The following is a 23,368-nucleotide window of genomic DNA, read 5'->3' on the forward strand; positions in this document are numbered from 1 at the left end:
CGTAGACTCTCCCGAGCACTTGGAATAACGCTCAGCACACAGTAGGCAATCAATCCATCCTACTGATTGATGGGAACGCCAGGTGAATTTGCTGTAAACTCATTTTTCATTTGAGGAGCAAAGGAGGAAGATGAGGCTAGGTGGGAGGGCCAGGAAGTGGCATCAGTGGAAGTCAGGGGAGCAATAAAAAGTTTGCCAGGAAACGTTTCTGAAAGCCATTTGTAAAGTAGAAATACTCACACTGATGGCCTTGGTGATTTTCTCTAGGCGATTCTTAATGAATGACACACTGTTTTCACTCCAGGACAAAGTCTTGCTGAGGGTGGTTAGGTTTCTCAAGAATGTCAGCTTCTCCGCCTCACCGTGAATCTGGGGGAAGATGAGGGAAACGGGGAAATCTGTAAATCTAGAGTTTCATTATATCCATACTTCTGATTAATAATCTCTAGTTAGAGTTAAATGGCCCTGAGGCTAAGCATACCGATAAATGTCAGACACCCCCAAAAAGTTCGGATTAAAAGGAGCAAGCAGAAAACACATGGGAGGTTTGAAATCCAGAGAGAGGGCTCCAAAGAGAATGCAACCCAAAAGAGTGGGATGTGGCTATTTTTACATTTACATAGAGCTCATCCTTGTACAATTATAAAGACATATTTTAATGTATCGACAACAGGCAAAGTACTGCTCTCCACAAATGTTTTATCGTCTGAATGCCTGCCAAAGAAGGGCCGTCCTAGGCACGAAAGGGATGGATTAGTGTCAGGTTTTAAATGGGAATCTTTCAGAGAAAAGCCTGCCCACAAGAAGTGAGGAAGGAGTGAAGAGACTTCCATGGGTGTGTTTGTGTGTTGTATGTGTGTGTGTGTGTGTTGCGGGGCGGGGACTGCACGTACCTTTTGTTCACTGTTCAGGTGGTCCTGAATGGACCCTGTCAGCACTTTCATGGAATCTTGACTTATCGATGCCTCGGGAATCAACTCTATTTTAGATTTCAACAGGACCCCACTCTTTTTTGGAGTAGTGTCCTTGAGGTAGGGATGGTTCAAATCTGAGAAAAGGAAAGACAGACAAATCAATCAACCAATCGGTGGTATTTATTCTGCGTTTAGTGTGTGCAGGGCACTAAACTAAGCGCTAGGGAGAGGACACAGAGTTAATGGACACAACCCTGCCCTCGAGAAGTTGACAATCTGGAGGGCCAATCTCGCTGCAGCAGATGGATGGCAAGCAAAATGTTGAATCAACAGCTCTGGGAGTGTCGAGCTCTTGTCCTCAGCTAGTTTTTTCCCTGCCTTCCTCATTATTTTTTTGTTTAAACGGTATTTGCCAAGTGCTTACTATGTGCCAGGCACTATACAAACACTGAGGTAGATACGTGATAACTGGGTTGGAAACAGTCCCCGTCCCACTTAGAGCTAAAGTCTTCATCCCCGTTTTAGAGATGAGGAAACAGAAGCACGGAGAAGTTACATGACTCGCCCAAGGTCACACAGCAGACAAGTGACGGAACTGGGATTAGAACCCAGGTCCTAATTCCTCGGCACATTCGGCCTCACTTCAGAACTTCAGAAATGGAAACCCTAAGCCGTTTTAGCAGCAGCCGGATTTGGGGGGTGGGGATGCTGAGGAGAGGGCTTGTTCCCAGGCCTTTCCTTCCTCTCCGGCCCCCCGGCCCCCAAAGAGGCCCCTCCCCGTGCCCGTGAATTTGAGCCAGTTGGCTCTTTCCTCGCTCCCTCCAGCCGTGGATCCTTACTGTCCGAATCACTGTCAGAGACATAGGATAACACCTCTTCCAGAGGCTTTCTGGTGCTGAGGGTGGAGGTGCAAGAAGAAAATGTTCCTTCCTTCACACTGGACTGGGAAAAGACGGTGAAATCTTCTAGGGAAAGCTCTGAGAGCAGTACATCTAAGTCACTCATGTTGTAGGACGAGGTTTCAGAGTCTGAGCGATTCTCGGTGTATCTGAAGGTCTTGGGGGCCCTGAGGGAAGCCGTGGGGCCAGCAGGAGGTGAAGCCGTGGGGTCAGCAGGAGGTGAAGCCGTGGGGCCAGCAGGAGCTTCTTTTTCTGGAGGGGAGGCCTCTGTTGGAAGCTGGCCTTCCGGGCCCTCCCGCTCAGATTTCCATTTAGGTCCAGAGTCCCTCTCCCAGGCTAAAGGGGGGGTCCCCTCATCTCTGCTTGCTGTTCCAGGGGCCTCCGGTGTCTTCTCTGACTTCTCCAGCGCTCCTGAATCCATACTGCAATCTGAACCAAAAAGCACCGTTTTACCATCAGTTTGCACATAAAGCGAGGAGAGACACATATTAGGTAACGGTCGGAAATGGCCAGACTTCTCTGTGGGGGACCCTCTCACTCCTTCACTGGGTCCCCTCATAATCATAATAATGATAACAGTAACAGCAACTGTGGCATTTTTATGGCATCTGTTAAGCGCATACTATGTGCCAGGCACTGTTCTAAGCACTGAGGAAGATACAAGGTAATCGGGTTGGACATGATCCCTGTTCCACAGAGCGTACAGAGTCTGAATCCATATTTTACAGATGAGGTAACTGAGACACAGAGGAAGTGAAGTGGCTTGCCCAAAGTCACGCAGCAGGGAAATGGTGGAGCCAGGACTGGTATGCGGGTCCTTCTGACTCCCAGACCATGCTCTATCTACTAGGCCATGCATTTGTTAAGTGCTTACTCTGTGCCGGGCACTGTACTAAGCGCTGTACAAGATAATCAGGATGGACACAGTCCCTGAGTCCAGTATGCTCCTGGGCCTGGGAAGGAGGTGTGCGGCCGAGGGGGGTCCATCCGCTGGGCTGAACGGAAAGAAATAAATGAAAACCGCTGGCAATTCGTGAGGCTGACAGTGCAGCGTGGCCTTGTGGAAAGAGCAGGAAACTGGGAGTCAGAGGACCTGGGTTCTAATCCTGGCTCTGCCACTTGCCTGATGAGTGACCTTGAGGAAGGCACTTCACTTTTCTGGGCCTCGGTTACCTCATGTATGAAATGGGGAAGAAATAACCTGTTCTCCCTGTTACTTGAGACTGTGAGCCCCTTGTGAAATAGGGACTGTGCTTGACCTGACTATCATGTATCTACCCCATCACTCAGTACAGTGCTTGGCACACAGTAAGCACTTAACCAATACCACAATTATTAAAATCCACAGGGGAAGAGTTCCAGGGAGACACAGCAGACAAGTGGTGGAGCCGGGGCTGGGACCCAGGTCCTTCCGACTCCCATGCTAGACTTCCATCCACTAGGCCACATTGCTTCTCATCTGCTGTGTGACCTTGGGCAAGTCACTTTACTTCTCCGTGCCTCAGTTTCCTCATCTGTAAAATGGGGATTAAGACCGTGAGCCCCATGTCCAACCTGATCAGCTTGTATCTACCCAACTACTTAGTTCAGTGCCTGGCACGTAATAAGCGCTTAACAAATACCATTAAAAAAAGCATATAATACTGGGAGTCAGAAGATTTGGCTCCTAATCTTATCCCTGGCATTTGCCTACCATATGACCTTGGGCAAATCATTTAACTTTTCTACACCTCATTTTCCTCATCTGTAAAAGGGGGATTCAAAACCTGTTCTCCCTCCCTCTTAGACAATGAGTCAAGTATGTGGGAAAGGGATTGTGTCCGATCTGATGGTATTGCATTTACCCCTATGCTTCGTATCTATCGATCAAGCAATGGTATTTATTGAGCACTTACTGCCTGCAGAGCACTATTCTAAAAGCTTGGATAAGTAGAAATACAGTAGACCCCTGCCCACAAAGAGCTTAATAATAATAATAATGTTGGTATTTGTTAAGCACTTACTATGTGCCGAGCACTGTTCTAAGTGCTGGGGGAGATACAGGGTAATCAGGTTGTCCCACATGAGGCTCCCAGTTAATCCCCATTTTACAGATGAGGTAACTGAGGCACAGAGAAGTGAAGTGACTCGCCCACAGTCACACAGCTGACAAGTGGCAGAGCCGGGAGTCGAACCCATGACCTCTGACTCCGAAGCCCAGCCTCTTTCCACTAAGCCACGCTGCTTCCCGTGGCTCAGTGGACAGCCTACATGGGGAAGACAGACACTGAAGGAGATTAGAGATCAGGGAAATAGTAGAGTATAAGAAGTTACATAATAATAATAATAATTTGGTATCTGTTAAACGCTTACTATGTGCCAAGCACTGTTCTAAGCACTGGATAGATACAAGTTAATCAGGTTGTCCCACATGGGGCTCACAGTTTTAATCCCCATTTTCCAGATGAGGTAACTGAGGCCCGGAGAAGTTAATAATAATAATAATAATGTTGGTATTTGTTAAGCGCTTACTATGTGCCGAGCACTGTTCTAAGCGCTGGGGTAGACATAGGGGATTCAGGTTGTCCCACATGGGGCTCACAGTCTTAATCCCCATTTTACAGATGAGGGAACTGAGGCACAGAGAAGTTAAGTGACTTGCCCAAAGTCACATAGCTGATAAGTGGCGGAGTCGGGACTGGAACCCATGATCTCTGACTCCCAAGCCCGGGCTCTTGCCACTGAGCCACGCTGCTTCTGGTAAGTACTGGGGGACTGAGGTGAATATCGAAGTACTTAAGAAGTACACAGACTAGTGTATAGTCGATGCAGAGGGAAGGAGGATGGGGAAATAAAGTGCTTAGTCTGGGAAGGCCTCTTGGAGGAGATGTGATTTTAGGAGGGCTTTGAAAGTGGGGAGAGTGTGGGCGGTTGTCAGATATAAAGAGGGAGGGAATTCCAGGCCCGAGGGGGAATATGGACATGGAGAGAGTGGGAGGGTAGATGAGATCGAGAAACAGTGGGCAGGTTGGTGCTAGAGGAGCGAGTGTGAACGCTGGACTCTAATAAGGAGACCAGCAAGGTTAGGTAGGAGGGAGAGAGCTTATCATCATTCCGATGATAAGGAATTTCTGTTTGATGTGCAGGTGAATAGGCAACCGCTGGGGGTTTACTTAACAGGTGCCACAATTACTGTCATTATTACAGGGTGCACCAATGAGTCCCCAATTGTGTCTGCCTTCACTGGGTGTGAAAACAGTTCACAGTTGAAAATTGCCCTTCTTCTTCTGAGGGAAACTATCAGATAAGTGCTGGAAAGGAATGGGAGAAAGGAATGGAACCGTACCATGTCAGGGAGAGCCGCTGTGCACTCCAGGAGCCTCCTAAGTGGTAACTAAATTAAAGCAGGTAGCCAAGGGTTGCATCTGAAGAAAAATCCACAGAACACAGCAGTCAAAAAAAAAATCTGATTGACTCCATTTTCTTTTATGGTATTTGTTAAATGCTACTATTTGTCAGGGGCTGGACTAAGCACTGGAGTAGATAAAAGCTAATCGGTTTGGACACGGTCCATGTCCCACACGGGGCTCACAGTCTTAATCCCCATTTTACAGATGAGGGAACTGATGCATAGAGAAGTTAACTGACTTTCCCGAGGTCACACAGTAGACGAACGGCAGAGCCGGGATTAGAACCCAGGTCCTTCCAACTCCCAGACCTATGCTATATCCACTAATAAAAATAATTATAGTATTTGTTAAGTGTTTACTATGTGCCAAGTGCTGTTCTAAGTGCTGCGGTAGATACAAGGTAATCAGGTTGTCCCACGTGGGACTCACAGTCTTAATCCTCATTTTACAGATGAGATAATTGAGGCACAGAGAAGTTAAGCGACTTGCCCAAGGTCACACAACAGATGAGTGGCGGAGCCGGGATTAGAACCCTATCCTCTGACTCCCAAGCCCGTGCTCTTTCCACTAAGCCACACTGCTTCTCTAATTAATGACAGAGGAGGGAAGGATCAGCTTTCGCTCCTCCATCCCCGAGGCAGTGAACTAGACTGCTCTCTCCTCATCCACACTCTCGGTTTACATTAATTGGACTCCAGGCACTTAATAATAATAACGGTGGTATGTGCCGAGCACTTTATTAAGCCCCGGTTTAGGTGTAATATAAGCGGATGAGACACAGTCCCTGTCCCACCTGGGGCTCACAGTCTAAGTACTGAATCGCCATTATACAGGTGAGGCAACTGAGGCACAGAGAAGTGAAGCGATGTGCCCGAGGTCACCTGGTAGGCAACAGGCAGGATGAGAACCCGGGTCCCGACTCCCAGGCCCGGGGTCTTTCCGCTAGGCCTCGCTGCTTCCCGGCAGGTGGGTGCACCAGGAATTCCAGTTGGTCGGTTCTGATTGGAGGCGCATGAGGGGCTTAGCGGGCAGACCGGCTTCGGTGGCACTGCCTCTCCTTCTCCACGAAGGTAGAGGGCAACGGCCACAAGACGGTGGGATGCCCACCGAAGGCGGAGCGCCTAGCGCGTTGAGCAGGGTGAAGATAGGGCATTAGGACCCAGAGACCGTAGTGGTGGGAAAGGCAGAATCTCCCTCCTCCCTCTCTCTCTCTTTCCCCTTCGCTCCCTCCATCCCTCCTCTCTCTTTCCCTCTCTCTCTGTCTGTTCCTCCTCTCTGTGCCCCCCTCCCTCTCCGTCTCACTCTTTCTCTCTGGCTCCCTCCCCTCCCCTCTCTTTGTCATCCTCGTTGCCTCTGCAGCCTTCCTCCCGATCTCCTTCGATGGTGACCGCCTGCCCCTTAGCCGGGCAGGGAGACGGAGCGAGAAGGGCCAGCTAGGACCTGCCCGAGGTGTGACCCGATGGCCTCCCCCAGGACTGTAACCATCGTGGCTCTCTCAGTGGCCCTGGGGCTCTTCTTCGTCTTCATGGGGACCATCAAGTTGACCCCCAGGCTCAGCAAGGATGCTTATAACGAGATGGTAAGTGCGGGAGCCGGGGTGGCGGGGAAAGCACCTTGCAGACTTGGGGGACCACCCCCCCCGTCCCCCCACCCCCCTGGCCTCCACTGGTCTTCTTCCCCCACCGACAACTCTGCAGGGGAAACAGGAATTTCCTCTGGGGTCCAGGCGGACCCCACAGAGCAGGCCCCAAGGCTCGGGGGGAGCCACCGAGCCAGGCCCTGCCTACCACCCAGTGCTGTCCACACGGCAGCAGCGACCGCCTGGACCCCAAACTCGGCGATCCGGACCTCCGGACCCAGGGGACCCGCCTCCCCGGACCCCGGGGTCTGGACCCCCACGGTCCGGCGGGATCCGGGCCCTCGAGCGTGGATCCCCCGGGGTCGGGATGCAGGTTCCCAGGCCGGGCCGGAGGCTCGGCGGCGGCAGGCAATTCCCTAGGAAGAACAAAAGAGCGAGGTGCGGGGCGGGCACGGAAAGGAGGAGGAGGGAGACGAAACAACAACAAGTCCGCAGCTTTGGGGGGCAGGTTGAGGCAAGGCAGGCCCTCGGCAGAAATCGCTAGGAACTCACCGACGGGATGGTTTTTGTTTTGGGGTTGAGGGCGGGGGGTGCTTGCCCCTACAGAGGTCAAGGAAGGTGAAGTCTCCCCTTCGGTCCATTAGCTTTCCCCAGAGACTAGTCTAATCTGCAAGGCCGGCGATGTGCCTCTCCGGCCCATCGGCCCCTCGGCCCGTCAGCCCATCCTAGTCTGGGCACATCTGCAGGGCCGGGGCCCAGACCTCTGCAGATTTTCACCCTCCGCCAACGTGTCGGCAGTGGAGACGGGACTGGCCGGCTCCGGCCTCTGCCCTTCGGCCCCGCGTCGGGGGGCCGGTGGGCTGCGGTGATTCCTGGAAATGTCGGTGGACGTTTCCAGCATTCCTCTCTGCACCGCTCCCCACCACCCCCTCCAAAAAAAACCCTCCGGAACCTTCCACCCATCCCCCTCCCCCCGCACCTGTCAACCTGCTCAGCCCCCCTCCACTCCCCTCGGACCGTGTACGTAATTTAAAATTATGGATTAAACTATGTATTTCAATTACATATTATAAATGATTTATTATAGTAATGTCCGTCTCCCCGTCTAGACTGTGAGCTCGTTGTGGCCGGGGAACGTCAGCCTACTCTGACCTGGGGAACGGGGACTGCGTCCAACTTGACTACCTTGTATCTATCCCGGCGCTCGGACTAGTGACTGGCTATGTGCTAAATTATGGCTACATATGGCTATGTAAGCACTTAACAATTACCGTGAAAAAAAAAAAATTTCCTCGTCTGTCCCCCTGTGCTTACTACAGCGTCTGGCACAGAGTAAGCACTTAACAGATACCACAATCGTTAGTATTATTATTATTGTTATTACTCTCTCAAGTGGTTACTGCAGTGCTTTGCCCATAGAAAGCGCTCAATAAATACCATCGATGATGATGCTGAGAGAACCGTGACCTGAACCTCTGGGACCTATCTTAGGGGCGATGAATACAGACCCTCCTGGGTTGGGTAGAAAAAGATGGAAATGAAAGGATAAACTTGCTGGGGCTGGGCCACGATGAATGAGAGGGGTCACTGAGGCGGGGGAATGACCAAGAACTATCAGCCCTGGAGCCCATTACATAGCTCCCCCGAGAGCCAGGAAAGGAGGCACCCAAAAACAGTAGAAGCAGCCCAGCTGAGGTAATGCACTTGGGTGACCGAGGCCCGGGCATAATCCCAGCCCTGTCTTTGGCTGGTTGCTCTGTGACCTCGGGCAAGTCACTTAACCTCTCTGAGCTTCGGCTTCCTCTATAAAATAATAATAATGTTGGTATTTGTTAAGCGCTTACTATGTGCAGAGCACTGTTCTAAGCACTGGGGTAGATACAGGGTAATCAGGTTGTCCCACGTGAGGCTCACAGTCTTAATCCCCATTGTACAGATGAGGTAACTGAGGCACAGAGAAGTGAAGTGACTTGCCCACAGTCACACAGCTGACAAGTGGCACAGCTGGGATTGGAACCCGTGACCTCTGACTCCCGAGCCCAGGCTCTTTCCACTGAGCCACGCTGCTTCCCTAAAATGGGGGCTCGGATACCAGCGCTCCCTCCCTCCTCGACTATGAGTCCTGCGTGCGCCAGAGGCTTTCTCCTGGCTGACTAGCATGTCCCTGTTCAGTGCTTGACCCCCAAGTGAGCATTTAATAAATACCGTAATACTGACCCAAGCGCGGTGTGGATGTCCCAGAAATACCAGACGACTGACCTCTCTGTGCTTCGGTTTCCACAGCTAATAATAATGATTATGGTATTTGTTAAGCGCTTACTATGTGCCAAGCACCGTTCTAAGTGCTGTGGTATAATGGGGTCCATAATACTGGACGATATCGGTTTCTCCCTACCACCCAAGGATAATATCAGGGTACGACGAAAGAACTGATACAAAAAGATGAAAGGGAAAATACAAGGAGGGAGGACAATAATAATAATAATAATAATGGTATCTGTTAAGCGCTTACTATGTGCCAAGCACGTCTGAGCAATGCTTCAAAGTAAGAGAAATACGAATAAAGTCCACACTGGTCCTTTCCCTCCTACTCAACAGTGGTATTTAGTGAGGGTTTTCTATGTGCAGAGCACTGTTCTTCCCTCTCTTGATGCCAACTGATAATTCTCTTGAAGGTCCCGGAGTGCCGACAGCGGATTCGGGCCGGGACATTTTCCTTCCGGTTCTTATCCCACCCGCCCGACCGTCGCCCCCGTTTCAGTCAGGGGGCACGGAATAGGATTTAGGGCAGTGACCGGCTATGCTCTCCGGGCCTCACCCTCACAGTTCCTAGAGGGCTGTTGTGGCCCAGCGAGGAGACGACGGGTCCCTCCGGTTTGGACCCAGGTCAGGGCTTCTAGCCCGGCCCCACCTCCAGGGAAACGGGATCAGTCAGTCGTGTTTAGTGAGCGCTTACTCTGAGCAGAACGCTGAACTAAGCCCTTGGGAGATGAGAGTACACTATAACGAGAGTTGGTAGACACATTCCCTGCCCACGCTGAGCTTACAGTGTAGAGGGGGAGACAGACGTTAATTACTAGCTAATTAGGATTAGCAACAGGGCAAGCTGCACTGAGGGCAGAACACTCTACTAAGTGCTTGGGAGAGTAGAGTAGGACAGAGTCAGTATGAAGAAATGCTTGGTAGTCTAAACGGTGGGGTAGTGTCCAAACCTAGAATCGTGAAGCCCCAAACTGCATGTCCATAAAAGTAGCTCCCCGTGGGCCTCCCAGTTGCAGTGCACGGATCCGGTGGAGAAGCTTAGGCCCGAAGTAGGAGATGAGCTTCTTCGCCGAAACTGTTCCCTCGTCCCTGAGCCGAGCCCAGCTCCCCTGAAGGGAGTGGGAGAGGGCGTAAGAGGTGGAGGCTGGGGGTATGCCATAATAGGAGCACTGGACTTCTCCCTCTCCAGCCTGTAAGATCATTTGTGGGCAGCGAATGTGTCTATCAACCCTGTTAATATAATGTACTCTTCCAAGTGCTTAGTAGAGTGCTCAGCACACATAAGTGCTCAGTGTGGTCTAATGGATAGAGCCCGGCCCTGGGAGTCAGAAGGACCCGGGTTCTAATCCCAGCTCCGCCACAAATCTGTGTGACGTTGGGCAAGTCACTTCTCTGGGCCTCAGTTACCCTTATCTGTAAAATGGGGATTAAGACTGTGAACTCCTTATGAGACAGGGACTGTGTCCAACCTGATTGGCCGGTGTCTACCCCAGTGCTTAGAACAAGGTTCGATACATAGTAAGCGCTTAACAAATACCATATTATTATCAATAATAATAATAAATGATTAGACTGTAAACCCATCATTGGGCAGGGATTGTCTCTGTCTGTTGCCCAATTTTACATTCCAAGCGCTTAGTACAGTGCTCTGCACATAGTAAGCGCTCAATAAATACGACTGAATGAAATACCATTCATTGACTGATCAACTAGGCCTGCTGTCCTAACAGTAACAGCATACAACAGTAATAACTTGTAGCCTCTATGATCCTGCCCTCATTAGAACTCTGCAGAGTGATTTCAAATACATGATCTCACTCATGTGCACAGATGTTTATTTTTATATTTTTAAGGCTACGGAACAAGTGAAAGATAAAAAAAATTCACGGGGCTTCTATTTTATTTTCCAGCTTCTCCTCATTTGATCTAATCTTACTCATTTATAGTTGTCTTAATTCCAAATTTACTACAAAATGATACTATGGTTTTCTCTGAAGAGCTTCAATTTATTCAAGAAAAGGCTCTGCTTTTTAATCATTCAAGGTAATTATTTAACCCCAGTAGACTAAAAGCTCCTTGTGGGCGGGGATCACATCTATCAATTCCGGTGTATTGAACTTTCTCAAGTGTTCAGTTCAGTGCTCGGCATCATAGCAAGCGCTCGATAAAATTCCACTGACAATGATTTAATAAGTAGACAGTAAGAACAGAGGTCACATTTATTCACTCTACTGCACTCTCCCAAGTGCCCAGCATAGTCTTCTGCCCCTAGTAGGTGCTCAATAAATACTATTGATTGACTGATTTATAAATATCTCTCTCCAACGATTGTAAGGATTTTCTTGTTCTCATCTCAGTTCCCTCTAACTTTAGTCTTCTAAGTTCATTTATCACAGTAAATCCACTTATTTCTTGCTTGTTCTCTTTGGGTGGGAGAAGAATTGGAACTCCCCCATTTTTCAGATGGAGGAAGAGCTGCCCAGAGAGGTCAAAAAACTTGCCCGTGGCTCACAGAGAGTATAGATGAGCCTATAAGCTAAAAGCTAGATTGCCAACTCCTGCTCCAGGGTCAACCACTATTTTTGTACACAGCATCACCCAGACCTAATACTTCGACACCTTTCACTTCTCTTGGTTATCATTTCTTTCCCATTTTATTTCCAGTTTTTACTTCTCAGGCTTGATTGCTTTGTACCCATCTCAATTTCTTCTTGTAAAATTGTTGTGACTCACCACAGCAGAGACAGCCTTAGGTTAAAGCGAGGCCTATACAAGTCTGCGTTCGGACTGTAGGCTCCCGGGGACAGGATTGGAATTTGCCCAACTACTGTGCTCTGCCAACCACTTAGTGTGATGTTCTGCGGCCAGTCGGTCAGTGCTCAATAAATACCACTGACTGAAGTAGCAGTGTGTAGTAGCCGTTAAATAGTGAATGCCTGTGGGTTTACAATTTTCCAAGGGATAAGAGCAGCCTGCCCTGGACCTGCCCTCGTGGGGAGCAGCATGGCCTGGTGGAGTCAGAGGATCTGGGTTTTAATCCTGCCACTTGTCTGCTGGTGACCTTGGGCAAGTAACTTCTCTGTGCCTCAGTTACCTTATCTGTAAAATGGGAATTAAATCCTCCTCCCTCCAACTTAGACTGTGAGCCTCAGGCGGGACAGGGACTGCATCTAACCTGAACTGCTCATCATTGTACTTTCAGAGAAGTGCTTCGGAGAGCTTTGGAGGAGCAAGGCAGGCGTTCCCCGCTCTCCAGGAACTTGAAGTCAAATGGGAAGAGAAGGAGACCCAAATGATATACAAATAGTGGGAGGAGGGAAAAGTGCAGCTACATCAGGTTGAAATAGCTGACTAAATAACTGGCACCCTAACCGCCCAGGATTGCCCAATTCCTAGAAGCCTCAGTCCCAAAGGTCTTCCCAGGGATCTGGATTCTGGAAATGTGTCCAGCTGGCTGGGTGGAGGGCTGTTGGACCATAGGGATGAGGTTTGATTTTAGAGAAAAATCCATACAGGCAACTGAAAAACTTTCCCCCTAACTAGAAAAGCTGGCAGTAAAAGAGAAGAGTCGGAAGTGCCGGAGCATAGAGTCCTGATCGACCAATCAATCCTATTTACTGAGCGCCTATTGGGTGCAGGGCACTATATTAAGCACTTGGGAGAGTACAACACAAAGATACGACAGACACACTCCCTGCTCACAGTGAGCTTACAGTGCAGAGGGGCAGACGGATAAAATAAATAAATTACGGATAGGTTCATAAGTGCTGTGGGACTGGGGGTGGGGGTGGTGAATAAAGGGAGCACGTCAGGGTGACGCAGAAAGGAGGGGGAAAAGGGGAAATGAGGGCTTGGTCAGGAAAGGCCTAAAGGAGACCTGAGGTGTGCATCTTTTGCCCACTCCAGAGGTTAGTCAACAGGTACCCGTCTCCCCGCACAGACCCGCAACAGACACACACAAATACACAGCCTTCCCACGTCTCTACATCAGTGTCCTGCCTCCTCCTTCTGAATAAGGGTTTGACCGACAGGTGGAATTGGTGCCGTTCCCTTGGGGCCTTCGAACTGAAGCTATTGAAATGGACCTCTCCCATTATTTAACAGCCGGGCCTTTAAGCTTGCTGCAATATTCATTCATGCATTCAATGGTATTTATTGAGCGCTTACTATGTGCAGAGCACTGGACTAAGCGCTTGGAATGGACAATTCGGCAACAGATAGAGACGATCCCCGCCCAGTGACGGGCTCACAGTCTAAACCGGGGAGACAGACAGCAGAGCAAAACAGAACAAAACAAGACAACATCATCAAGATAAACAGAATCATGGAGATATACACCTCATTAACAAAATAAAGAGGGTAATAAATAATATTCATTCATTCAATAGTATTTATTGAGCGCTTACTATGTGCAATATGTACAAATGAGCACAGTGCTGAGGGGAGGGGAAGGGGGGAGAGCAGAGGGCGGGAGAGGGGGTAAGGGGAGGGGAGGAGGAGCAGAGGGAAAGGAGGGGCTCAGTCTGGGAAGGCCTCCTGGAGGAGGTGAGCTCTCAATAGACTAGACTATAACCTTGTTGTGGGTAGGAATGTGTCTGTTTATTGTTGTGCTGTAATCTCCCAAGCGTTTAGTACAGTGCTCCGCACACAAGAAGCACTCAGTAAATACCACTGAATTAATAGCAGTTAGGAGGGACCAGGGTACTTGCAGTAGCTCAACCTGGAGTGGGCCATGCCTGTTCTCCAGCCCGGATACGTGTCTGTGCGTGTCTGTGTCGCAGCATGGCTTAGTGGAAAGAGCACGGACTCGGAAGTCAGAGGTCGTGGGTTCTAATCCCGGCTCCGCCCCTTGTCAGCTATGTGACTTTGGACAAGTCGCTTTACTTCTATGGGCTTCAGTTACCTCATCTGGAAAATGGGGATTAAGACTGTGACCCCCATGTGGGACATCCTGATGATCTTGTATCTACCCCAGTGCTTAGAAGAGTGCTTGGCACATAATAAGTGCTTCACAAATTTCATCATCATCATCATCTGGAGTTTTCCCAACAACAGACCCACTCCAGTCATGCTCCACCTTTAAATCCTTTTGGAAGAGCCCCCATTTGCTCCCCATGCCACTGGGGATTTGGGGTCTGGCCAGGATCGTCTAAACAATTCTTCATTTAAACAGGACCTGGCAGGGTTTCTTCAGCTAACTTCACAGGGCTAGAGTTTTCTGCTATTCTGAAGCTCAAGGGAACAGAGGAGCAAAAGCGTCTGTTTCATGGGAGAAGCAGCTTGGCCTAGTGGAAAGAGTATGGGCCTGGGAGTCAGAGGACCTGAGTTCTAATCCCGGTTCTTCCTGTTGTTGCTCGCTGAGGGACCTTGGGCAAGTCGACTAACTTCTCCGTGTCTCAGTTTCCTTAACTGTAAAAAGGGGATTCAATACCTGTTCTCTCTCCAATTTAGACTGTGAGCCCCATGCGGGGAAGTGACTGCATCAGACCAAAATAACTTGTACCTACCCCAGTGACCAGAACAGTGTTTGACACTTAGTATCGCTTAACCATTACCATAATAATATGCCTGTCTGCCTGGGTATTTCCCAATCCTGTCATTCCAGCCCTCAGAGGGCACTCAGAAATGACAACCAAGAAGCAGCGTGGCTCAGCGGAAAGAGCACGGGCTTTGGAGTCAGAGGTCATGAGTTCAAATCCCAGCTCTGCCACTTGTCAGCTGTGTGACCGTGGGCAAGTCACTTAACTTCTCTGTGCCTCAGTTACCTCATCTGTAAAATGGGGATTAAGACTGTGAGCCCCACGTGGGACATCCTGATTCCGCTGTGTCTACCCCAGCGCTTAGAACAGTGCTCGGCACATAGTAAGCGCTTAACAAATACCAACATTATTGAGAAGCAGCATGGCTCAGTGGAAAGAGCCCGGGCTTTGGAGTCAGAGGTCATGGGTTCAAATCCCGGCTCCGCCACTTGTCAGCTGTGTGACTTTGGGCAAGTCACTTAACTTCTCGGTGCCTCAGTTACCTCATCTGTAAAATGGGGATTAAGACTGTGAGCCCCACGTGGGACAACCTGATTCCCCTGTGTCTACCCCAGCGCTTAGAACAGTGCTCGGCACATAGTAAGCGCTTAACAAATACCAACATTATTATTACCTAGCCATTCCCAAGAATTTAACATCCCTTGGCTTTTGGATCTCAGGCCATTGGGTTACTATTATTATTACTACTAATAATAATAATCATATTTACTGAGCACTTACTGAGTCCAAAGTGCTGTACTAAGCACTTGGGAAAGGACAACATTACATCAGACACATGGATGAAACATGAAGTCCTGGGGAGATCCAGTCTCTTGCCCTTGAAGCATACATACAACCTCTTGCCTGAATGTCACCACTTTAGGAGCCTTTCAGTTGGAGAGACTGGGTGATCTCCTCTCATTCAGGATGAATTAGGAAAACCCAAAAATCTACACGATGTATAATTGCTGATCACCTACTGCATGTAGAGTACCTTGCTGGGTGCATGGGAAAGTGCAATAGAGGAAGAAGATACAATCCCTGCCTCCAATCGATCGATCGATTGTATTTATTGAGCGCTTACTGCGTGCAGAGCACTGTACTAAGTACTTGGGAGAGTACAAAATAACAGAGTTGCTACACAGCGGCCAACCTTCCTTTGGTCTCCGAGTGAGAAGGCCTGAGCTACAGAGATCCAGTGTCTGTCCAAGCTATTTCTCACCCAAGAGCTTTGAGACTGGAGGGTCATTTCACTTCTATAGCTCCTACCCATTGGGAAAAATTCTTTCTTTCTCATAGGGAAGAGAGAGGAAGGGCTGGAAGGGAAATCTTCAAGTTGGAGGGCACTGCCATAACGGAGCTTTGGAAGCCCCCAGTCAAAGATAAAACTGTGGTTTTAGCCAGATGTATTCTCCCGTGGATTACACATTCCAACTCCCAAGATCTTTTTATTTTTTAATGGCAGTTTTTAAGCGTTTACTATGTGTCAGGCACTCTACTGAGAGCTGGGGTAGGTACAAGGGAATCAGGTTGGACACAGACCGCAGCCCACTTAGGGATCATGGTCTTAATCCCCATTCTTCAGATGAGGGAACTGAGGCTCAGAGGTGTTAAGTGACTTGCCCATGGTCACACAGCAGACAAATGGCAGAATCAGAATTATAACTAAGATCCTCTGACTCCCAGGCCCGTGCTCTTTTCATTAGGCAACTCTGCTCCTGCTTTCTAAAAATGTGTTTACCTTTTCCTCTCCCGCCCATTCCCCATCTTCCATTCTCACATCTTCCCTCTCCAAGCCACTCATCCAACCGCCTCCCTTTCCATTCATTCATTCATTCATTCATTCAATCGTATTTATTGAGCACTTACTGTGTGCAGAGCACTGTACTAAGCGCTTGGTAAAGTACAGTACAACAATAAACAGATGCAATCCCTGCCCACAACAAGCTTACATAATGCCTTCTGGACCTGGCATTATTGTGAAAATAGAGATTGCTGAAGCAGGGGCAGAAAGACCGATAGATCACTTAGATGAACATCAACATGAACATCAAGGGTCAGCTGAATAGGACAGGAGATGGGGAATCAGGAAATCAGAGATCTGATCCTGGTTCCTTCCATGATTTTCAGTTCCTCCCTTAGCCTTAAGCTGTACCAAAAACACATCTACTCCCAAAAGCCTTCCCTGACCTCCCATTTCTCCACTCCATTCACCCTCCCTATTTATCACCTATGCTTTTTTTATGGTAATTTGATAAGCACCTACTACTATACTAAGCGCTGGGGTAGATAGGAGCTAATTAAGTCCCTGTCCCACATAGGATTCACAGTCTTAATCCCCATTTGACAGATGAGGTGACTGAGGCCCAAAACAGTGAAGTGACTTGTCCAAGGTCACACAGCAGACAAGTGGCAGAGCCGGGATTAAAACCCGGTCCTTCTAACTTTCAGGCCCGTGCTCTCTACTCACTAGGCTACACTGCTTCTCATGGATCTGTACCCTTAAGCACTTTGATACCGATCTGTCCCAACTTCCCAACCCATATGTACACATCCTTACACTTCCCTTAGCTGTAAATTATTTTAATGTCTCTCTCCCTGACTAGACTGTAAATTCCTTTAGGGCAGGAATCATGACTACCAACTCTATTGCACTGCGCCCTTTATTCGCCCCTCCTCAAACCCACGGCACTTATGTACAAATCTGTCATTTATTGATTGATATTAATGTCTGTCCCCCCCTCTAGACTGTATGCTCATTGTGGTCAGGGAACGCATCGACCACCTCTGTTTGCATTGTACTCTCCCAAGGTCTTAGTACAGGCTGTGCACACAGTAAACACTCAATAAATATGATTGATTACGCTCCCGAGCATTTAGTCCCGTGCTCTGTACTATAAGTGCTCAAAAAATACCATTGATTGATTATTGATTGGTCTCCGGTCCCTCACCTATCGGATAATCCCAGCTCCACCACTTGTCTGCTGTGTGACTTCGGGCAAGTCACTTCATTTCTCTGTGCCTCGGTTGCCTCATCTGTAAAATAGGGATTGAGACGGTGAGGACCATGTGGGACAGGGAATGTGTCCAAACCAATTTGCTTGTATCCACCCCAGCGCTTAATACTGTTCCTGGCACATAGTAAGCACTTAACAAATACCATAATTATTATTAATTACTATAATTGTCACAGAATGCTCTCTCCTCCTCCCCTCCTTCTAGGGATGGAATGAGTCTGAATCAGTGGTGTTTCTGAAGTGATTTCATCTCCTCCGTGCACATTTTCATTGGACTTTTAATTAGCTTGATTACCCTGTAAATACTTTTATATTCATCTGCCTCATTGGAGTGTAAACTCCTTGTGGGCAGAGAATGTGTCACTAGCTTGTTTTGTAATTCCCGAGTGTTTAGGACGCTACATTACACCCAGTGGGTGCTCAATAAACACAATCGTTCCTCCTCCTCCTCCTACCTAAAGGAAGCGTATTACATAAACCTGAAGTTAATACTAATTCTTTATCACCTATTAAGCAAACATCACCTCTGGTTTATGTTTAGAAAGCCGTTCACACCGTGAAGCATTTTAAAACAAACACCCTGTCTACACAACTGATAGAGAAACCGTTTAAAAACAATTACGGTCGTTATCTAACAGGTTTGGAAAGACAGCAAAGAAAAAAATCAGCTCCGGCCGCAATGGAGAGGAAGAGAGGTACCTGAAGTTACAAGACCATAACTGAAATGTGGGCAAATCACTTAACTTCTCTGTGCCCCAGTTACCTCATCTGTAAAATGGGGATTAACTGTGAGCTTGACGTGGGACAACCTGATTACACTGTATCTCCCCTAGCGCTTAGAACAGTGCTCTGCACACAGTAAGCGCTTAACAAATACCAACATTATTATTATTATTAAATAGCTGAAGTGTTGCCAAGGGGCCAGCAGAGCCGGGTTTGCAAATGGCCAGAAATCCGGGGATCCGGGCCGGGCCGACGGGCAGCCCCTCCGGAACCAAGCCAGCACCTCGAGGCACTGACTCAGAACCCACATGAGGAAGAAATTGTCCCGCTTGCTGTGTTCGTCATATTAGAAAGCGACATACGTTGCTGAGTCACTGCCTCCTGGGCCTACTTGTATTTTTCAATTAGGGACGGCACTTCTGAGTAGCTGCCTTTTTCTCGGGAGCTGTTGTTCCCGCGGAACACTCGCTGGCCGCTGACAGAGTCATTTACTCCAGAGAAAGAGCCGGCTTCTGCCCCTGGGTGGAGTTGCCATGCCCACGTGGCATCGACGGGCGGTTTTCCAGGGCCTTCGTCTCTCCCCTTTATACCTACGGGACTTCTCCCACCCGCCTTTTTTCTCTCATTCCTCCTCCGGCTGCAGTGGGCTTCTGCTCCTGCTTTTCTACATAGATTGATAATAACTTTAATCATAACTGTGATATTTGTTAAGTGCTTACTAGGTGCCAGGCACTGCACTAAACACTGGGGTGGATACAAGCAAATCGGGTCGGACACAGTCCCTGTCCCACGTGGGGCTCATGGTCCCAATCCCCATTTTACAGATGAGGTACCTGAGGCACGGAAAAGAAAAGTGACTTGCCCACAGCCAAACAGCAGAAACATAGATCCGGGATTAGAACCCATGACCTTCTGACTCCCAGGCCTGTGTTCTATCCACTATGCCATGCTGCTTCCCTGCCTGGAACTCTGTCCAGCCCTTCCTGGAGTTGAGACTGCCCAATTCCAGGTGGGAGTTGCCAAATCTGACCCCCTGAACTCAGTTGTGCCTCCCTCCTCTCCCACCCCTGCCCGTTTTCTCACTCCATTACTACCCCAAAGGAAGTATTTCTTACACTTCGGGAAAATTTTGTGGGATGCTCTCTGGATCTCTTCTCTCAAGGTTCAGCCCTGAGAGAATCAATCAATGGTATTTACTGAGGGCTTACTGTGTGCAGGGCACTGTACTAAGCACCTGGGAGAGTAGAATATAACAAAGTTGGCAGACTCTGCCCACAATGAGCTTTCAGCCAATCAAACAATCAGTGGTGTTTATTGAGTGTTTACTATGTGCAGATCACTGTACTAACTGCTTTGGGGGGTATAATTCAACAGAATTAGCAGAAACATTCCCTGCCCATGACCAACTTAAAGTCTAGAGGGAAGAAAATATTGGAAAAGGTCTGAGCAGAAGGACCTGAGGCCCCAAGAGCTCTAATACGGAGAGCGCTTAGAACAGTCCACTTAGTAAGCACTTAATAAATACCATAATTATTATTATGGCACAGAAAATCATGCCTTCTTCTTGATGACAGATTGTTGAAAGTCAGAATATTAAGGGTCAAGCTCATTTCATTGATGATGAAGTGCGTTAGGGTAAAGGGTTAGGGTTTGGGTTCATTTGGATTTTGGATGTAGGGATATAGAGAGGATGCGATGATTTAATGTTGGATAATTGGATATGTTAATGTTGAAGCCATTAGTTGCTTTATCATTGATGATTTGTTACAGTTTCTTTCCAGTGAAGGCCTGTGTGCTAAATCTCCCTTTTAAAGATGTCACATAACTCAAGTGCAACGGAATTATTAATGCTCGTTCCATTCACAGCACTGAAGGGGGAGATGAATACGATCATAATTGCTGTTAAAGAGCAAAGCTTCTAGCTTATCTTCAAAAATTAGCCAGGAAGCCTTCGAACAATGAGCCCCTTATAGTCTCAACTTTAAAAGATGCAAACTGCCACAAGTTTCAAATACAGAGGCTGAACATTTCAGGCTTATCTCAGGACAAAATTCAGAAGACTGCTCAATTCTAACAATGACAAAACCCAGCCAATTCCGCTCACGCGAAGATTACAATACCTTCGTGGCTGAGTGAAAAGCCTCCTGGTAGCGTTCTAGAAAATTCTGGGAAGTCTACCTAAACTCAATCGATCAATAAATAAGTAGCGTTTATGGCGTGCTTACTTTGCAAAGCACGTTACTAGACCCTTTTGGAGAGTACAATAGAATTAGTAGACAGGATCCCTGCTTACAGTTTAGTAGGGCGGCCGGGGGACGGAGTGAGGGGGAGAAGGTAGATACTTAAAACAAATTGCAGGCAGCAAGATGAAACAGAGTTTCAAAATATGCACATAAAGTCCACATATGTGCATGAGAAGCAGCGTGTCCTAATGGAAAGAACACAGGCCTGGGAGTCGGAGGATCTGGGTTCTAGTCCCGACTTTGACACTTGTCTGCTGCGTGACCTTGGGCAACTGACTTCCCGTCTCTGTGCCTGGTACCTCATTGGTAAAATGGGGATTAAGACTGTGAGCCCCAAGTGGGACAGGGACAATGTTCAACCTCATTTGCTTGGATCCATCCCAGTGCTTAGTACAGTGCCTGGCATAAAGTAAGCACCCAAATACCAATTAAAAAAACAAGTCCTGGGAGGGGAAGAGGATGTGATGAGCCTCTAAGTGCTTGGCGGGTGAAGACCCACGATCAGACGGTTAGAATTTCTAACCACCATGAGAGAGCAGTACTCACTGGGCACCTAATAAATATCGACACGTCCTCGGGGCCTAAAAGCCATCAGGACACCAGGAGAAGTGGAACCACTCCGCCTCTCTTTTCCTGTTCTCTTTGCCTCGTTTCCAGAGCAATTTCTGCCGGCACGGTCCTTTCATCCGGCTGCTCTGGAGAGGCTCGGGCCAAAGTAGACCTGCCTGGGTTTAGGTGACGCTGGCAAATTTCTCCTGCGGGAGCAGAATGCCGTGTTTATAATCATCACTTTTGAAAACGATAGGCCGAGCTATCTAAGGAATGATAATCGATGAATAGCATGGTACATCGTTTTTATGACTAACACCCGGCCCCGCCACGTGCTCGCTCCCGCGTTCCTGACGGGGTTTAACTCGAGCCTTTGTCCAAAATCTTGGCTCCCGTAGCTGCGCTTTTTCTTCGGCTCCCCGTATCTGGGGCGGCCCGAGAAGGGAGCGGGAAAGCTGGTCCTCGGCCTGGCGCGGAGGGAAGGTGACGCAGAAATAGGATCCCGAACGCGGCCTTTTCACCCGCACGAAAGTCCTGGTTAATGCAGAATTCTCCTGGTGGTGTTCCAATTCCAGAAACGTGCCTACAAGAGCTACATCCGGGCCCTTCCTCTGCTGAAGAAGATGGGGGTGAGTTCCATCCTCCTCCGCAAGAGCATCGGGACCCTGGAGGTGGCCTGTGGCATCGTCATGACGCTGGTGCCCGGCCGTCCCAAGGACGTGGCTAACTTCTTCCTCCTGTTGCTGGTGCTGGCGGTGTTGTTCTTTCACCAGCTGGTGGGCGACCCCCTCAAACGCTACGCCCACGCCCTCGTCTTCGGGATCTTGCTCACCTGCCGCCTGCTGATCGCCCGCCAGCCCGAGGAGCAGCCTGCCGAGAAGAGGGCCGTGTCCCTCGACGGCGAGGAGCAGCCCTGTGCCCCCGCCGGGGCCCCGGAGAAGGGCAAAGTGAAGGTGTCTTAGGGCAGCGCCGGCGCAGGGGAGTAGACGCTCCAGGCAGCTGCCTCCGAAATGCCCAGGAAGATTTCCATGCATTTTGTCCTTTTCTTTGGTTCATTTCTCTTTGGGTTTTTCGACAAAAAGGAAGGAGGGCCCAGCGGGCAGGTTGACGACCGCGATGGCTTCTGCACCCCTCGCCCCAAAACCCTCTTCTTCTTCCCTCACGGTCCTCTCCGCCCCCGTGGAACACAGACACACATACGCCCCCACGCTCCCCTTTGATTGGTCCAGGGAGATGCTCGCATCTTGCAGAACCTGAGTGTGCGAGGCCGGCTGTAGCAACCATGTGACTCTGTGGTAGGTGTGAGACTGTAGTTCGACCGTCTGCGTGCGCGTGCCTGTGCAAAAGCGGTTTCTGCTCCTCGACCGGCCCAGAGTTGGCAGCGTCTAAATGTGTCGGCAGTAGAACCTGAGGTCGACTCCGACCCCAACCCGCCTAGTCCACCCGAGCTCCACAAACGAAGCAAGTAGACGACTTTTTTCTTCCCGTTCTGCCTGAGCCTCAAATTGCCACCTTTCCACCTTTCCCAGCAGCTAACCAGGATGTGGCTGCTGTCCTGGCTGTGGGAACGGTGCTCTATCGGCCAGGAGGGTGGGTAGTAACGTTTAACCCTCGCTTGTGTGAGTGTGGGCAAAATGGAGGGGCTGCAATAAACGCCTCTCTGCAGAGAGAGCTCCCTTCCCTGCTGACTCCTCACTTCGATGTAACAGTATTATCCGTGGCTATTCAAAGTGGATTTCCAAAGCTTTCCCGAGATTCCACATCGATACCCATCTTGGCCAGGGGATGGCCCAGCCCGAGCTGGGGAGTTAGCCGGAGAAGCTGCTTCCACGACCCCGGGCCGCTGCGTCTCTGAATGTTGTTAGATCTGTTTTGTTTTGATTGTTGTTGTGCTGGGGCGGGGGTTCCCTGGGGTGATTACTGTGTTGTTTTTTTGAATTGGTTGCGGTTTTGGTGTTCGTCTTTTTTGTTTTCAGTCTCGGTCTTTCGAAATAAACTTTTTGAAATTTGGAGGAAATATGACTGAAGGAATATTCATTTACTTGGAAAGAACAGTCCTCAAGGGGCTCAGGACCCCACTTCTGCTTCCAGTCATTCATTCATTCATTCATTCATTCGTATTTCTTGAGCGCTTACGGTGTGTGGAGAACTGTGCTAAGCGCTTGAAAAGTACAATTCAGCGATAAAGAGAGACAATCCCTGCCCTTACCGGGCTTACAGTCTACAAGGGGGGAGATGGACATTAAAACAAGTAAACAGGCATCAATATAAATA

At 49.0% G+C, this 23,368-nt stretch overlaps 2 protein-coding genes across 4 annotated transcripts in view; one reads left to right on the plus strand and one right to left on the minus strand.

Annotated features, from left to right (window-relative positions):
* The window catches only part of LOC100082632 (maestro heat-like repeat-containing protein family member 7), a 45,065-nt gene extending 24,311 nt beyond the window's left edge, over window positions 1-20,754 (minus strand). For all 3 annotated transcript variants that reach the window (XM_039912367.1, XM_039912366.1, XM_039912368.1), the window contains exons 1-5: window positions 20,423-20,754; window positions 5,139-5,217; window positions 1,754-2,242; window positions 894-1,048; window positions 241-369 (exon numbers count right to left, since the gene is read on the minus strand). In XM_039912367.1, coding sequence (XP_039768301.1) covers window positions 241-369; window positions 894-1,048; window positions 1,754-2,234 — 765 coding nt within the window. In that variant the 5' untranslated portion in view covers window positions 2,235-2,242; window positions 5,139-5,217; window positions 20,423-20,754. The remainder of the gene's footprint in view (window positions 1-240; window positions 370-893; window positions 1,049-1,753; window positions 2,243-5,138; window positions 5,218-20,422) is intronic.
* Window positions 6,480-23,111, plus strand: TMEM35A (transmembrane protein 35A). Its single transcript, XM_029067603.1, has 2 exons — window positions 6,480-6,781; window positions 21,670-23,111. Exons 1-2 carry the CDS (start codon window positions 6,662-6,664, stop codon window positions 22,054-22,056), a joined length of 507 nt encoding a protein of 168 aa, XP_028923436.1. The 5' UTR covers window positions 6,480-6,661; the 3' UTR covers window positions 22,057-23,111.
* Window positions 23,112-23,368: the final 257 nt, after the last annotated feature.

This window comes from Ornithorhynchus anatinus, chromosome 6 (assembly GCF_004115215.2).
Source record: "Ornithorhynchus anatinus isolate Pmale09 chromosome 6, mOrnAna1.pri.v4, whole genome shotgun sequence".
Lineage (NCBI taxonomy): Eukaryota > Metazoa > Chordata > Mammalia > Monotremata > Ornithorhynchidae > Ornithorhynchus > Ornithorhynchus anatinus.